General features: G+C 37.6%; 1 protein-coding gene across 2 annotated transcripts in view; it reads right to left on the bottom strand.

Annotated features, from left to right (window-relative positions):
- The window catches only part of HEATR5B (HEAT repeat containing 5B), a 101359-nt gene that overhangs the window by 10289 nt on the left and 73658 nt on the right, over positions 1–17412 (bottom strand). For both annotated transcript variants that reach the window (XM_069583533.1, XM_069583535.1), the window contains exons 27-33: positions 15833–16012; positions 8389–8626; positions 7027–7281; positions 5335–5462; positions 2929–3073; positions 2163–2429; positions 447–671 (exon numbers count right to left, since the gene is read on the bottom strand). In XM_069583533.1, the coding sequence (XP_069439634.1) occupies positions 447–671; positions 2163–2429; positions 2929–3073; positions 5335–5462; positions 7027–7281; positions 8389–8626; positions 15833–16012 (1438 nt within the window). The remainder of the gene's footprint in view (positions 1–446; positions 672–2162; positions 2430–2928; positions 3074–5334; positions 5463–7026; positions 7282–8388; positions 8627–15832; positions 16013–17412) is intronic.

Here is a 17412-nt window from a genome sequence, read left to right as displayed (position 1 = left end):
ACTGAGAAAATTTTTATAACTAGGAAAAATAAAAAATAGTAAAAATAGCCATTGATAGGGGAAGGATTAATAACTGATAAATATAAATGATAGACAACTACCAAGGAGTTCAGAACAATTTACAATCTAAGAGTTTTATATATACACATTCTTTCTTTGGAGGGAAAACTCCCAACGTGTATGTAAGTGGTAAGACGAGGGAAGAATCCAGGTCTGCTGCATTGCAGGCAGATTCACCATTTGAGCTACCCGGGAAACCCAACACAAGGGCATGGAGAGTCAATACTCAAAATCGGAACTAAAAGTTCACATCTAAAAGATGGAATTAAAAACACTTCTCTGAGTTGATTCAGTGTTATATAGCAGTTTTCTGATGAGCTCGTTCAGACAGTCATTAAGGAACAAATATAGTAATAAATTAAAAAATTTAAAACTGATTAGATTACCTGGTTGGGAATATTCTAGGATGCATGCCAGAGTGCTACGAATTAGAGCTGTCCACTGTTTTTGAGTATCCTCAGTTTTGGCCATTGAAAGTGTCACAATACTTTTGATCCCTTGAAGAGCTGCACTGACTGGTGGAGGAACCTGATTATCTGCAGACTTTATTGCTGTGTCTTTCAATATTCTTGCAATTAAAAACAGAATTGTGGGCAAGATTGTCATACATCCTGAAATAAAAACAAATCAGATTATCTTGTACTACTTCAGTTCCTGTATTATAGTTGTTTCAATTGTTTGTATCTTTTTACAACTGACAATGGTTTAATATTACTTCTTTTCCCTGAAACTTTATTGCACTGCTATTACTGTAATTCAACATTTGAAAAAGATAAAAAGGACTCACAAGCTATTTCAAAGAAGTCAGAAGTTCTTTCTTTTCCTAACTTGCGTTGTTATTTTATATCACTTCTAGTGTTTCACACAGAAGGAAAACTTCTGTCAAATACTTTGAGAAGTAGCTGAGAAACTTGGTGAATCATGTAGCAGTTCCAAGACAAGTAATCAATCTCACTGTACTGAGCGTTAGTACTAAGTTAGTCAATGTACTAACCAAGTCAGGAAACTGATACAAAGGCTGATAAATAGGTAAGTGAAGTCGCTCAGTCGTGCCTGGCTTTTTGCGACCCCATGGACTGTAGCCCACCAGGCTCCTCAGTCCATGTAATTTTCCTGGCAAGATTACTGGAGTGGGTTGCCATTTCCTTCTCCAGCGGATCTTCCCAACCCAGGGATCGAACCCGGGTCTCCCACACGGCAGGCAGATGCTTTACCATCTGAGCCACCAGGGAGATCCTGATAAATAGGTAAGGCAAAAAGAAATGAAAGAATCCTAGGATTTGTAGCTGAAAGAACTTTAAGGTAATCAAATTAACCGCCCACTTAACAGAAGACTCCCTTCACCACTATGACATGCCTCCAGTGTAGATTGCCTATGAAGCTTCAATGGAGTAGTGTTTTCCTATCTGTAGGCTTGTGCTGAGCTGAAAGATACCTTTATATATTCTGATATGATATCTATTTCCTAGATACAACAGAGGAAAAGTTTACTTTTCTTATTTTTTTTTTAATACTTGTTTGTTTTGGTTTTGTCAGGTCTTAGTTGCAGCATGTGAGATCTTTTAGTTGCAGCATGAGGGATCTAGTTCCCCGACCAGGAATCAAACCTGGACCCCCTGTATTGAGACCAGAGCCTTAGCCACTGGACCACCAGGGAAGTATCAAGTGCCTACTTTTCTATCCACTAGTTCTTCAAGGATCTTTTTCAGCTATAATTTTTTATTAACAGTTGCTCCTTAAAGCTGGTTGTCACTCTTCTCTGACATGTTTGTCAGTGTGGCTCAAGAGTAGCAACTGGATCAGAAAATAAAGGGTTTAGTAATTTCACTTTACATCTATTTGCTAACATCCAGTGTCTTCTCTCAAGCTGCGGGTCTGTCGAAGTTTCTTTGAAATGTACCTGAAAAGGGCATCTAGGGTTTTGGTTTTTTAAATCTTAAGTCTTTATAGGCTCCTAAAGCAAACAAACCCTTAAAAATAAGTCCTACTTTTCCTTTAAGACTTAAGAGGAAAATAAATCATCATAGCACTTAAAATCAAAGCCAAGCTCATCTCTGTCTAATACAGTATAATACATTTACAAACAGTGAGCAACACCATACCAGCAGGTGAACAGAGAGACGGTAAGTCAGAGAGTATGGTAACTGTGGCTGCCACCAAACGAGCACCTTCTTCTGACAGTCGAGTTTTAGTGGCTATGTGACTTGGAGAGTCTGACATCTTGGTACTGAGATGTGGCATATGACGGACTAAAATGAACATCAACAGCTCCATAGTTGCAAACACAAGAGATTTTCCAGGAATGAGACCACCACTGTCACCTCCTTCTCCTAATACAGGACTGGACTCTTTTTCCATATCATCCTCATCTTGGGTAAAAGAAAATCTGGTGAAATTCTCAGCAAAAAGGATAACAAACAGTAGAGGTAACAACACAGTAAGTATGTTTAATAAATTCTTTCAAAAGAATTTAGAATTTACAATTGAATGTCTAACGGATGCCATGTCTTTCTCAGAATAATTCTCTGCCTTAGAATTGTTTATTGACCTCTCCTTAAATGTAACAGACAAGTCATTTTTTACTTTACTAAAAATGAAATTTTTATTAGGTATTTTTAATAGGAATGTATTTCATAATAGGAGTAACACATATGTTAGGCTTGAAACACATGAAATTAACACTTTTGTAGGTAAAACATAGTTGAATATGAGCAATTTCATTTGGGTCATTCTAGTGAAAGCAAAATCAACTGCAATCTTTTAAATGCATGGTTAAATTTTTTCATTAAAAACTTCCTGGTATTAATATTAAAAAAATTAGAATAGAAATAAATCTACTTTAAAGTTAGTATAATTTCTTGTGCTTACTTAGTGTGTTTCTTTTTTCTTGCAAATAATCCTGAGCAGCTCTTACTATCTGTTGTACAACTCCAGTCACCAGCAGCTGGACAGACGGTGGATTCCAAGTCAACAGGAGGCGGTGTAAAACACTCAGTAACTCAACACCAATCAGCTATTATAAATTAATAGAGAAATTAAAGGATATATTTATATTATTACATCTAGGAAAATATACATATAAAAATACATAGATTTGGTAGCTAAATACCAAAAATATGCAGCAAATATTATAATAATCTTGAAAAATGGTCATATTTTATCCCAACATATTTTCAGTCAAAAATTACTTCATTACATATTTAAATGATTTTTCCATTTAAAATATTTCTTTTCTCTTTGGACTAAACAGCATTGCTAGTGTTTAGTGCCACTAAAATTTATGATTCCTAATCCGAGTACTCAAGAGTAGTCCACCAGAAATTCCAGGCAGGCTGGCAAGTCGCTCCAAGATTCGTCTCAGAACTATTACAAACTTTAACCACTCACTATTCACTTAAGCTTCTCACAATCTTCCACATCAAACCCATCCAATAAACCCACCTCAAATTTCAAAGAGGGAGAAAAATAATTAAATTGCAACCAAAGCCACCTTTACCTCTTTCCTTAAGATCAAGATCAGCCCCTTGTCCAAGGCTGATAATTCTTTTCTCACATGCTTCCATGCCATCCTGTTTAACTTCCCAAGGATTCTTCAAGGACCTGAATCATACCCCATATATCATAGATAAACTAAGCTAAGCTTCTCTTCCCCAATATAAGTAGTTGCTCAAGTCTTTTCTATCTAATTTCCCTCCATGCCTCAGAGAACCCTCACATCCTTCCATCTGCCCCATGATCTCTTCCGTCTCTGTCCTGATGGAAGATGCCACTCCCTTTACCCCCTCATTCACTCCTCAGAACTTCTCTAATCTGGCTCCATTCACCTGGGAAAATGCTCTGCCTGAGGTCACCAATAACCTCCGGGGACTCTTCTGTCCTGACTCACTGGCTTCTGTTCCTCTGAGACCTGTCTGTCCTTGACAGTCTCTCTTGTCTTTGATAACTGTTCTCTTTGGTTCTCCTCCTACCTCTCCAGTAGTCTCCACTGCTGATTAATTTCCCTCATCTCCACCCTCATTAGTTATTTATCCCTAAAGTTCCAGTCTTGGCCCTGTTTCCCTCTTCTTTTGTTCAGTTTTCCGAGGCCAGTGAACTCATTGTCTCTCTGGAATTATGAAAACAGCCTCGTAATTGACCTCCTTTCTCCCTTCTCATGTCTTAAAAATCAACCACTATAAAACTGATGGAGAGGTCAAATTTATGTCTATTGTACTTATGAAATACACATTTAACCATGTCATTTAATCTACTGTATTTGCACTCAATTATTTCAATTTTAACATAATATGTCACACACCTTCATTCACAGATTAAACTTTATTGGTCTGACTATTTGAAAACAACCCTTGCCATAATCTGCAGTCTAGCTGAGGCCCAGCTTTAAGCTACAAGGCTCGAGTACAAGATGAGTTTATCAGTAAGTGACGCTTATAATCACACAGCACATACTTCGTTTTGTTTCATGTGGGTTTTTTTCTTTTTTATTGAGCAATATCATGTATAAAACTAATTTTAAGAGAACACAATAATAATAATTTTGTTTTTTTTTATCTTTTTGTGTTTTATAGAAAATTATCCCAAGAGGTACTATTTGGTAGTGATGGTGTCCAAAGAAATGGTTATTATGAAAATAAAAGACTTCCTAATTAAAACAAACAAGCAAACAAACAAATCCAGTGGAAACGTGGTTCTGTAACATGAATAAAATCCTCTAAAAATTCCATACAAAAAAATTAGAAAACACAATTCATTAAACTTCTTAAATGAGTACTTGAGCCAGTGCAAAAACCTTATTAAATGAGATCAAGTTTAATCAAACATTTAAAAGTGACATAATTTATTTGGATTTTCCAGGCAAGAATACTGGAGTGGTTTGCCATTTCCTACTCCAGGGGATCTTTCCAACCCAGGGATCAAACCTGGGTCTCCCTCATTGCAGCAGACTCTTTACTATCTGAGCCACCAGAAAATCCCAAATTTATTAATAGCCTTATGAATTAACTCAGTCTTTTACTAGCAGAACCATTAACTTGGACTGAAGGGATCCTTTACATTTTTAGTTATATCTGATTGCTGATGAACTCATCAAAGAAGGTATAGTGATGATCTCTAGTCCAGCATGTCTGGTCATCCAACATTCAATATAAGGTCTTAGATGAAGCCAAAATCCTGAACACTTATTATATAACATTTATCTCATATGTGAGATAATTATCTTAAGATAAATATGATGAATACAAAGCATAAATTATCTATTTTAGAAATATACTGCACCTGATCTTCTGCAATATGGATTCGGGCATAAGGAGAATCTAGCAAGGTGTGCAAGGCCTGCAGACAAGCTGTAACATGTTCAACAGGCTCCTCAGGTCTTGGGGAACAAAGGAACTGTATACTCACACCTGTAATACACAAAATAAACACACAGGTTTCTTAATATTAAACACTTTGTTTCTTTGACACCATTTTTTTTCTTTTACCTACTTATTTTACAGCTTAGTTTAACATGTATTTATTAATGCCTTAAAGTGAGTTCAAAATGATTGTCAAAATAAGTAGCCAAACTTAACATAGGTTGTAGCCTTGGAATGAGGCTAACAGTCACATTGGAAGCAAGTGGGGGAGTTCCAAGGTCATCAGGTTGATTAAGAAGCTACTTAAAGACATTTAAAAACAATACATTAAGAATAAATGTATGAAAATTATAAGATTATGATGATTGCAAATTCTTAAATGTTACAAGAGAATCTACACAGCAATTATAAATAACAATTACTCAAGTTTGCTTTAACTTTACATTTATATTATATGCATATATACATTTTTATATGTATAGACATATAAATTTATACATATACACAATTTATGTATGTATTACATTTATAATATAAATATAAATTTATAATATATTTCCTCAGGGTAACTTAAGTGTCAAGTAAAAAGAAAACATATTAAAAAAAAAAGTTTAACTTTTTCCTTGAAAATTATTCAGTATTGCTCTGTGAGTGAACATGATAGAGAATTTTTAAGGAGTAATTTAATAATTAAATTTTTCTACTAAAAATTCAGTTAATTTAGAAAATGTGCTTAAAAAAAACACCTCTTTTTACTATTTCTTATCTGAACTATACTGTAAAATTTCTTTCCATAGCATTAAAACGAAAGATATGAAGGAGTTCAAAACACGCTGCACCAAAATATACCTTCTTGGCTGAACACATTTGAGAAACAGCAGATGCAGGCAGGGCTCTTTGACCCCCTTTCTATCCAAAAGCAGGTCATAAAATTTCTCATTAGAAAGATGCCCTCCCTGTATCAGGCAAAGAATATTTTTACTCCTTGAGACTGGGAGTCGATGTTGAAATAGACCTATCCAAACAAACGTACTAAAATAAGCCTGACCTTCTTCTGTCGTTGTCCGGTGCCTAAGCTGTGTCTGACCCTTGCGACCCCATGGACTGTGGCCCACCAGGCTCCGCTGTCCATGGAATTTCCCAGGCAAGAATACTGGTGTGGGTTGCCATTTCTTTCCCCAGGGGATCTTCCCAGAGCAGGAATCGAACTCACATCTCCTTGCACTGGCAGGCAGATTCTTTGTTGCTGAGCTATCAAGGAAGCCCCAATTTTCCATTTGTTTGCCCTGTATACTTTTTAGTTCCTGTACAACTTATGATCCCTGGCCTCAGCCCTTTGTCTTGTCAGATCTCCACAATTTATTCTTGTTTGTGTAAAACTGTATACAATCTCTCAGACCTAAAAGCTTCTTCAGGTCTTCATTTTCCTCCTATGTACATGTAAAAGTTTTAAATCAATTTATATGCTTTTCTCCTATTAATGTGTCTTATGTCAGTTTAATTCTTAAGCCAGTCACAGAACTTAACATGGTAGAAAGCAGTCTTTTCTCCCTTACAGATAAACATTTTCAGAAGTAATATATCTTGTAATACATTAAGACGGCTCACCTACCTAAAATCAGATGCATTCTGTCTTTGTTAATTTCTGCCAAAGATTTAGCACTAGGTGTTGCTCCTGATGCTTGGCTTAAATTGACCGGTATGGAACGTTTTTGTAAAGCTGATATTGCTGCTGCTTCTGCTGACTCTGAACATGTAAATCCTGTGCTATTTAACCAAAGTGCCACTGCGTGGAGAATTGGGGCCCAGGAATTCCGATAGTGAAGTCTAGCTGTATCAATAGTCTCAGGAGTATAAAATGCCCCACCTATAAAACAATCAAATCAATGAAAAACATTACTTCTATTATACATATCCACTCATTTATGAACAACTTCATTTAAAAATACCTGTTACATACTGTCTTAGTCCATTTGAGCTGCTTTAAGAAAATACCACAGACTGAGTGGCTACACAACAGAAATTTATTTATCAGGTTCTGGAGGCTATAAGCCTGAGATCAAGATGCCAGCATGGCTGGGTGAGGGCCTTCTTCCTGACTGACAGCCAGTACCTTCTTGCTGTCTTCACAAGGTGGAAGGTGGACAGGGTTGGGGACTCTGTGGGTTCTCTTTTATAACAGGACTACTCCCATTCCTAGGGGCTCCACCCTCATAACCAAGCACCTCCCAAAGGACCCATACCTCCTAATACCATCACAATAGGGATTAGGTTTCAACATATACATTCTGAGGTGATACAAATATTCAGATCACAGCACACATAAAAGAGGAATCTGGCCAAAGAGTTTCTCCCAAGGGTCTCTTTAAACCAACGTCATTCCTACAGCTGCTGACCTGGAGTGCCTATCACTTGCTTGTGACTGACGCCAGCGTTTCCAGCCTTTCCTCTGCAGGTGCTCACACCTCTGAGTGCCTTCTGCCCTGCCCCACCCATGGTCACAGGCTTCCTCTTCACTGTCGCCAGCAACTCTTAAAACCCTCATCACCTTTCCTTTCTCCTACAGCCAGGGAACTCTGTCTCTTCCCCCCCTCCACTCTTCTGCAAATCCTTCCCTTCTTCCTGCTTTCACTATCAAACTGAGGACTTCCACATCTGCCCTGGCACACACACAGTGACCAACACAGCGGTATACCTCATCACGGTTATGCATAGTAACTCCTTACGCAGTTATTTAGAGTACCCCAGCTCAGACGGTTATTACTGTAACAGTGAGAACGTTTTTGCTTGGGCTGACAAGTAAAGTTTAATGCCGTATCTGAATTTATAAATTCAGTACAGACAGAATATCAAGTTTAAGTCCACAGAAATTTAAGATGTTATTATTATTATTGTGGCCAGTCTCCACCAATTCCATTTTGTTTAATTACTACTTTGACTCCATTAAAAGCAAAACTCTGAATGCAGTACTTACCATCTGGGGGGAGCTGACTAGCAAATTCAGCTGGTAAAGTTAAAAGTGCATAGTCTTTTAATGCTGCCAACCACAGGCGGCTGAGTATTGGCAGTTCAGGCTGTACGAGTGTTATTAAACTATCTGGTGGTAGTTCATCTATGGTACTGTCATCATCATCATCGTCATCAGTATTTTTAATTGCTCTTTTTGGTTTTGACTCTGCTTCTTTTTTAATATTCATAGCAACCACATAGACCTAGTAAGATATTCAAGAGGAGAAAAGAACAAGATATAATATTAAGAAATGACATATTCTAAGCTGTTATGACTATATGGAGAAGAAAATGGCAACCCACTCCAGCATTTTTGCATGGGAAATCTCATGGACAGAGGAGTCTGGCAGGCTATCAACCATGGGGTCGCAAGAGTCAGAAGCGACTTAGCAACTAAACCACCACCGCTATGATTATACAGCTGAATCATCATGAGTAACTAAGTACTATTAGTAGAAAGTATGCAACTTCAGACTTTCCTGATATCCTCAAAAGAATAATCCCACCTATTTTGGAGGCAATCTTCTTTTTTTAATAGATCTGACGTCTGACTACTGCTCTCACAGCACATTCCTTGAGTAGGGTTCTCTGAATTTTTTCCGGCTTCTCTTGTTCGACTTTACAAAGCCCCCCTTTATATGCAGTTTTCTCTCTTTTTTGCCATAGGGTATAACTTCCTGTTTACTGCATTTGCTTTCACAGGCTTATTAGACACAATCAGATGGCATTCAAACAAAAGCTAAGGGGTGGGGGAAGAGAAACCACACCCTGCATTTCCACTAATATCCTCCAAAACCCCTTCTTTTAGAGTATTTAAGTCATATTTAGTAATCTAGTCCTTGTAACAGATAGCTCAGCCAAGAGTAATATAATTTACTGGCTATATATATTATCTGTATCTTTTCTCTCCACTTTGTAAACCAAAAGGATATATAATGACAACTTCTGAAAATACAATCTTAAAGATTCTTTGCCAAAGTTACTTTTGTTTGTTTTCTTTAGTAGTTGTACATACATTTTGGCTTTGGCAACCGGCACCTCGCTGAATTACACATCCACGAAAAAGCAAAAAAAGGGAGGAGCGGTCAAGGGAGTAAGAGAACAACAGAAAATTGCACTAGCTATCTTTAGAAAAACGTTTGCCATACACAGTTATTTTCATTGTACATAAGAGAAAGTCTATGTATCTGAACCAGGGATACTTCTTGATGGTAGGGTCTTATCTCTATCCCTACAACAAGCAGACAGCTATGGCACAGTAATTGACTAAGTTAAGACAATGATGACAGGAAAAAATGAATCTTCATTTCTGAGAAGAAGCATTCCTTAACATGATGGTGATCATATATATATCAGTTAATTATAGTCAGTTAGTCAATGGCACCCCTCTCTAGTACTCTTGTCTGGAAAATCCCATGGACGGAGGAGCCTGGTAGGCTGCAGTCCATGGGGTCGCTAAGAGTCGGATATGACTGAGCGACTTCACTTTCACTTTTCACTTCCATGCATTAGAGAAGGAAATGGCAACCCATTCCAGTGTTCTTGCCTGGAGAATCCCAGGGATGGGGGAGCCTGGTGGGCTGCCGTCTATGGGGTCGCACAGAGTCGGACACGACTGAAGCGACTTAGCAGCAGCAGCAGCAGTCATACTAACACCTGACAATTTAGAAGCATAAGCCATCTAACTTTTGGAATAGGGAATTTGAATCTCAAGTTATAAACATATCATATTCATATTTTTTAGTGGTTTTAAGCTTGCTTTCTTCACTTAGATTTATTATAATGTTGATATTTTAAGAAAATGTCTCTCTCAATAAACACTGTAAGTATACTCAGCCATTCACTCATCAAATTCTTCTTAGGTACCTACTCTTGCCTTGTATTTGCTATTGTGCTTGGATCTGAGGCAACAAAGACAAACCACATGCGGTTTTCACTGCCATGAACTCACAGACTGATACAATGATAGAAGAGATGAGAGAAGGGATGAAAAAAAGAGATGAGAGAAGGGACATTTTTTAAAATTTGTTTTAAATGACCCATCTTCCCATCTCACTATGAGCTGTGACCACATCCACTGCCTGGCACCTAACGAACACTCGTGGTTTGTGTAATGAATGAATCACAGGGAGCACCAAAGATAAAGAAACTTAATGGAGTATGAAAAGGCGAGACACCGTTCAAAGACAAAAGTTCACCTGTTGACAGGCAAAGATGGAAGTAGGGATTCGAGGCAGATGGAGTATCAAGAGCAAGAGCACAAGAGGTAGGAAACGGCACGGCGTTCTAAGGAAATTCCCAGTTTGGTATTAGACTGAGCATAGAACACAAGGCAGAAGAAACTGAAGATTTCACTCTGTTGGTAATGGGGAAGTGGAGTCAATGCACGATTCAAAGGTCAGATGTACGTATTTTTCCTCAACTTTTATTTAAAAAATTATACTGTGGGCCTCCCTGGTGGCTCAGTGGAAAGAATCCACCTGTTAAAGCAGGAGGCACTAGTTCAATCCCTGGTCTGGAAAGATTCCACATGCCACGGAGCAACCAAGCCCGTGCCCACAACTACTGAAGCCTGCACACGCTACAGCCTGTGCTCCACAACCAGAGAAACCCCTGCGATGAGAAGCCCACGCTCCACAGCTGGAGAGCAGGCCCCGTTCGCTGCAATGGGAAAACAGCTTGGGCAGCGATGAAGACTCAGCATAGCCATAAATAAATAAATAAAAATTTTAAAGTACACCATAAAAAGTTTTAAAATGAGTTAATAAAATTACTCACAATCCTAATTTCCAGATTTTCACATTTCAACTAAGCTGTAATTTTGTTGTACAGAGAATCTTGTATTTAATCTTAACTGTTTATAAAAGGATTTCCATATAAATACTAGGTTTCATAACTATCATTTTTAATAGTGGTAATAGAAGACATTATACACCTAATAGTTTTCCTGTAGCTGACATTTTATATTTTTTTAAATTCTTTTCAGCCCCGGGAATCTTAGAAGATGAGGCACAGTTTTCAACGACAAAGGTGTTCAGTTTTTCACATTATGAATGTTCCAAACCAACATTTTTGTCAACTTCTCTCTTTTTTCATATTTTGAATATTCTTCCCTAGGATAAAATCCCAGAAATGGAATGACTGGGTCAGTGATTATAAATACTTCCATGGCTCTGAACAGACACTGTCAAACGCTTTTTAAAAGGGGCATATATTTTACATTGCTACTTGCAATATAAAAATATATTTTTTGACTCGTTTTTGTAAAAAATTGGAGGTTTATTTTTCTTACGAGAAGGTACACAAGAAATATAGAAAAATCAGATGCACAAGTAAAATGAAGTAAATAAAGCCAGACACAATCCTACTACCCAGATGTAATACTGTTAACATGCTAGACACGTTGTATATACATATTCACAGTCTTTTAAACAATAATATGTTTGTCTATAATTTTTTTTTTAATTTTTATTTTTACTTTATTTTACTTTACAATACTGCATTGGTTTTGCCATACATTGACATGAATCCACCACGGGTGTTTGTCTATAATTTTTAACTCAATTTTCTATTCATTTAACACCATCATCTCTGGATCAAGAAATATATATATTTCCTTTTCTTTAGAATGATAAACAACATCACAACAAACATCCTCACAACAGAATCTGTGTATATTCTCGATATTCCTTAGTATAAACTGGTAAACCAATGGGTGTGGTTTTAGAAAAGTGTTTGGCTATACTATGTTGACCCCTAAACAACATAGGTTTGAACTGTGTGGGTCCAGTTACATGCAGATGTTTTTCAGTAGTAAATACTACAGTACATACTACATGTCTCTAATAAATAGCTAAAAGTATGGGACTGGAATTTAGAAAGGAGGTCTGAGTAGGAAAGGAGATTTAGAATATTTCATACACATGTGACTGCAAGGAGATCCAAATAGTCCACTCTAAAGGAGATCAGCCCCGGGATTTCTTTGGAGGGAATGATGCTAAAGCTGAAATTCCAGTACTTTGGACACTCTTTGAGAAGAGTTGACTCGTTGGAAAAGACTCTGATGCTGGGAGGGATTGGGGGCAGGAGGAGTAGGGGACGACAGAGGATGAGATGGCTGGATGGCATCACTGACTCGACAGACGCGAGTCTGAGTGAACTCCGGGAGTTGGTGATGGACAGGGAAGCCTGGCGTGCTGCGATTCGTGGGGTCGCAGAGTTGGACACGACTGAGCGACTGAACTGAACTGAACTGAAAAGCTACAGGGTGTGGGTGTAGATGCGGTTACCCATAAAGCATGAAGAGCAAGAAAAACGAAAAGAAAAATATCAACATTTAAAGGGCAGGCAGGCAAAGAGTAGCCAGCAGGTGATGCTAAGAACGAACAATGAAAACAAAACAGGAGAAGCAAGGGAGTAGGGTCAGGAAGCCAAGGAAAACAGAGTTTCCAGAGAAGACAATGTCAAAAGCTGTAGAAAGGCTAAGTCAGACAGACTGAAGCGTCCAGTGATTTGGAGAAGTGTATCATTTGGAACTTTGGTAATTTCAGTGGAGTGGTGAGAGTAAACCTAGATTGCAGGGGATTGAGAAGTGGGTGACTCAACACTCAAGGACGTGAAGAGGAGAGTGAGCGGAAGAGGAAGCTGAGTTGGGGAACAAGGGAGGGGAGGAGGGAGGAAGAACATGCAGAGGGAGATGGAGAGATACAGAAGTGGGGGAAAACTGAATGCACTTAGCTTGAAACAGTCTCCTCCTCAGACTCCTGCTTACTAACATCTGCTCTCATGCTCCAGGCCCCAGCTTAAGTGTTGCTCTTTCCAGGAAGCCTCCTCTGAACCCGCAGACTTTGGTGCCTCTGCTATGTGTTTACAACAGTCTGTACGTTTCCTGTGCTGCTGCTAAGTCGCTTTAGTCGTGTCCGACTCTGTGTGACCCCATAGATGGCAGCCCACCAGGCTCCCCCGTCCATGGGATTTTCCAGGCAAGAGTACTGGAGTGGGTTGCCATTTCCTTCTCCAATGCAGGAAAGTGAAAAGTGAAAGTGAAGTCACTCAGTCATGTCCGACTCTTCGAGACCCCATGGACTGCGGCCCACCAGGCTCCTCCGTCCCTGGGATTTTCCAGGCAAGAGCACTGGAGTGGGGTGCCACACATACTGGTCCACTAGTTTGCTTTCCTCAGGAAGTGCAGAACATCTGGCTTGTGCACTACTGTATTATCAACCACTCTGGCACAGAGCTAATGTTCATTTAACACTTTGTTGAATGAATCAGAGTGGGAAAGAAAATCGAGAAAAGGGAATCCTAGATTAGAGGAAAACTTTAAAATAATAATAATAATTATACTAGTAACAGCAGGCAACATTCACTGAGCATATAATTAAGGTAGTTATTGAAAAAAGTCCTTGTTACTTCACAATGAAGTCTCATTTACTTCACAATGTAATTCTATGTGCGTAATTATTATCCACGCTTTAGAGCTGAGAAATCAGGTTTAGAGAAGCAGGTAAATAATTCACCCAAGGTCACACAGGTAGAAGGACAGTTATCAACTCACATAGATCTCAAGACCTGAAGGTAACAACCTGAGGAGCTGGAAAACTAACATCCTCTATTTTCTGAGTAAAAAGTGGAAGCAAAGATAGATCTTGAACAGAGAAATCTAGAATATGTTGGGCCTTTGAGGTAAAAAGATGAAGGAAGGAAGTTAAGCAAGGAAAAGATTTACTTGACAATATTATAGGCTGAGGGCTGAAGTGTAAATTATTTAATTATAGAACCAAGTTACCCCAAAATAAGAGTTTCAAACAAAAATGTGCATTAACAAATTAGTTATATGAAGTTTTCATCTAATTTGTTAAAACTAATTATTTATTTTCTATTCAGTGCCAGTTACAATGCTTGGTTTTTTAAATACATGTCACTTTAGAAAATATTATTGTGCTTCCATGTTATGATAAAGAAACTTGAGTATCTGAGAGATCAACTCACTTGATCAAAATACAAAAGATGGTGAATTATAGAGACAGAACTTGCTGTAGGGTCTGTGATTCTACATTTAAAGCTTTTTATATTGAACTGTGCCAGACTACCTAGTAGGTAAATCAAGCACATTCATGCAAGTCAGCAGAGAACCAGCTAACTGGCAAATGGTCTTATCTAATTACATAACTGTTTCTATGTTTGGGAAATTACTGAATGGGGCTGGAGAATTGACAACAATTTTGAAAGATTTTCTAAAAATAAAAATCATTCAATCATTTGGAATGTAATTTCTACAGTTAACTTTTAGCTAAAAATTAGATATGTGAAAATAACAAAGAATTTCTGTGAATCTCAAAGTGAGAAAGCAATCTCATTGTAAGTATCTTTCTAACACTACTTTCCACTTAAAATTATACATTTGCATTAATTTGATAAGATCTTATCAGTAAGAACAAACATTTTATCAATGCAAATCTTATTTTACTTGTCTAAGACAAAAGATGGCAGCAGGGTGAAAATAAATGAACACTCAGGGATACTCTATGAAAACAACTTGATATAAAAAACAGAAAGAAAACTAATTTCTACAATATCTTATTGCTCTAATTTTCCCTTCTTTTTCTTCTGTGACAAAAAAATCCACAAAACCCCAGAGGTCCTTTATCTAAACTGTATCATCTGGGTGTTGTATGCTTTGAGCCAGCAATTGCCTGCGGGGTGGCCACAGGCTGCTGATAACCATGGAAATAGGGAAGTAAGATACTGGGTTGGCAGAGGAAGGAATAAAGAGATACTTGAAATACCCGCATACAAAGGATAAGAATTTGAAAGTAACTAGCAGAAGGGATTTAGAAAAGTGAAATTAAAACAGCATCATTATTTTTAAAAATAATGTGGGCATAAAAAGAGGTAAAAACAGATGTTAAAAAAAACAAAATATACAACAACAAAATAAACTCCTATAGCCTAATCAATGAGTGGCAGCAAGTCTCCCGAAATTTAATCAAATAAAAGATTCTTAGCACAATTTTTTCTATTTTTTTATTATTTGTAGGTTTTCCCCACTTAATTTTTCCATAGGAAGTAAGAAGAGCTCTTCTTCAATATAGATGTTTTTAAACTGATTCATGTCAACGTATGGCTAAAACCACCACAAAATTGTAAAGTAATTAGCCTCCAATTAAAATAAATAAATTAAAAAAACACTAATTAGAAATACTAATTTTCAAAGGTTCAATATGAGCTCTTTTGAGACATAAATATATATGTATTTCAGCGAGAAAGCAAATAGCAAAATTTTTTAAAGCACTCTATACCAAAGGTCAGCTTAAAAAAAAACAAAAACCAAACAATATTTTTTTACCTATTGGAGAAAGGAATATTTTCTCATGGATGGAGAAACAAAAATAATAGGCTGCCGTTACCTCTGCCCATGCTTTGAGAACAGCCAGTTTTTCCATGGTTGTAGCACTCTCTCGGTACAGTTGGCTGGAAGATCCTTTTCCGGCCTGAACTTTGTCCAGTGAAGAAACAAGCAGATTGTGTACTCGACGGAGATCATTGAGATCACTGACAACTCCACTTCCGATCCATGTACTACACACCTAGCCAAAGGGGGGAGGAAAAAAAAAGAACTCTTATTTTTATATTTAAAAGTTAAGTTTAAACATATAAAAGGCTGGTGTTAATATGATTTTTTTCCTGCTGCTGCTGCTAAGTCGCTTCAGTCGTTTCAGTTGTGTCCGACTCTGTGTGACCCCATAGACAGCAGCCCACCAGGCTCCCCCGTCCCTGGGATTCTCCAGGCAAGAACACTGGAGTGGGTTGCCATTTCCTTCTCCAATGCATGAAAGTGAAAAGTGGAAGTGAAGTCGCTCAGTCGTGTCCGACTCTTAGCGACCCCACCCATGGGATTTTCCAGGCAAGAGTGCTGGAGTGGGGTGCCACTGCCTTCTCCGGATTTTTTTCCTAGGGGGTACAAATACAGAACAAAACCAATGAACAAAACAAAATCCTTCAATGGTATGCTTTTTTTTTTTTAATAAAAAATCAATAGCAAGTATGGAACTTATTATACTCCTGTAGAAAACAAAACAATATTTACTCACCATGTTTCCACTATCTAAATTCCCAAAAATTTTAACAGAAAAAAATCTGCACCCAAATCAGTTCTTTCACAAATAATTCTTTAATTCAACATTTCTGTTTACTATAGTCAAAAGGTTATTCTGAGCTATACAGAGAAGTTTAAAAGAAACAAAAAAGTAAAGGGAAAAAAAATCTAGTCCCTCTCCTCAGGTAAGTAAGCACAGATTAAATGAACACATAAGAATGTTTTATGACTGTCATACTACACTTAAAAAGAGAGAAAGAAGAAATTAATTCTAGCACAAGAAATGGGAATCTTTAGATATCAGGAAGTTTTGTGTATACAGACAGAGAGGAGTTTGGTGGAGAAAGAAAAAAGATTAGGAACGTTAACTAGGATTACGTTACAGTCCAATTTAAATTCCACGTGAACTGAATTCAGCAAACTTTTTCTGCAGGCAATTATGAGTTTCTAAGGCTTCCAAGTAGGGGAATATTATTAGAATTGTGCCTTAGGAAAACTGCTCAAATACTATCAATAAACACAGGAAAACATGTGTTTAGATAGTAAGCACTGCGTTCAGCTACATGACTATTGTAACACCACTGGACAGAGAAGGTATGGAATCAAATGACAGGGAGAGGCATCTGAAAATAACTTGGAAGTAGAAATCACAAAGTTTGAAACCTAATTACCTACTTTAAGGGGGTGAAAGCAGGGACATGTAAACAGTGAGAGGTGATGATTACCAAATTTTGATTGTCAAAGCTTCTACCTTGGATGAATGGAAGATAGGTGATACCACTATTTAAGAATACAGAGAAGTATGGTAGAGATGAGAAGTTTCAGAGCAGCATGATTTTGACTATGAACTAAATTATGACATGCTGAGTTCGTGGGCAGTTGGAAACTTGG

This window comes from Ovis canadensis, chromosome 3 (assembly GCF_042477335.2).
Source record: "Ovis canadensis isolate MfBH-ARS-UI-01 breed Bighorn chromosome 3, ARS-UI_OviCan_v2, whole genome shotgun sequence".
Taxonomy (NCBI): Eukaryota; Metazoa; Chordata; class Mammalia; order Artiodactyla; family Bovidae; genus Ovis; species Ovis canadensis.
The sequence above is the reverse complement of the archived record's forward strand: the minus strand, read 5'-3'. Positions and strand labels throughout refer to the sequence as shown.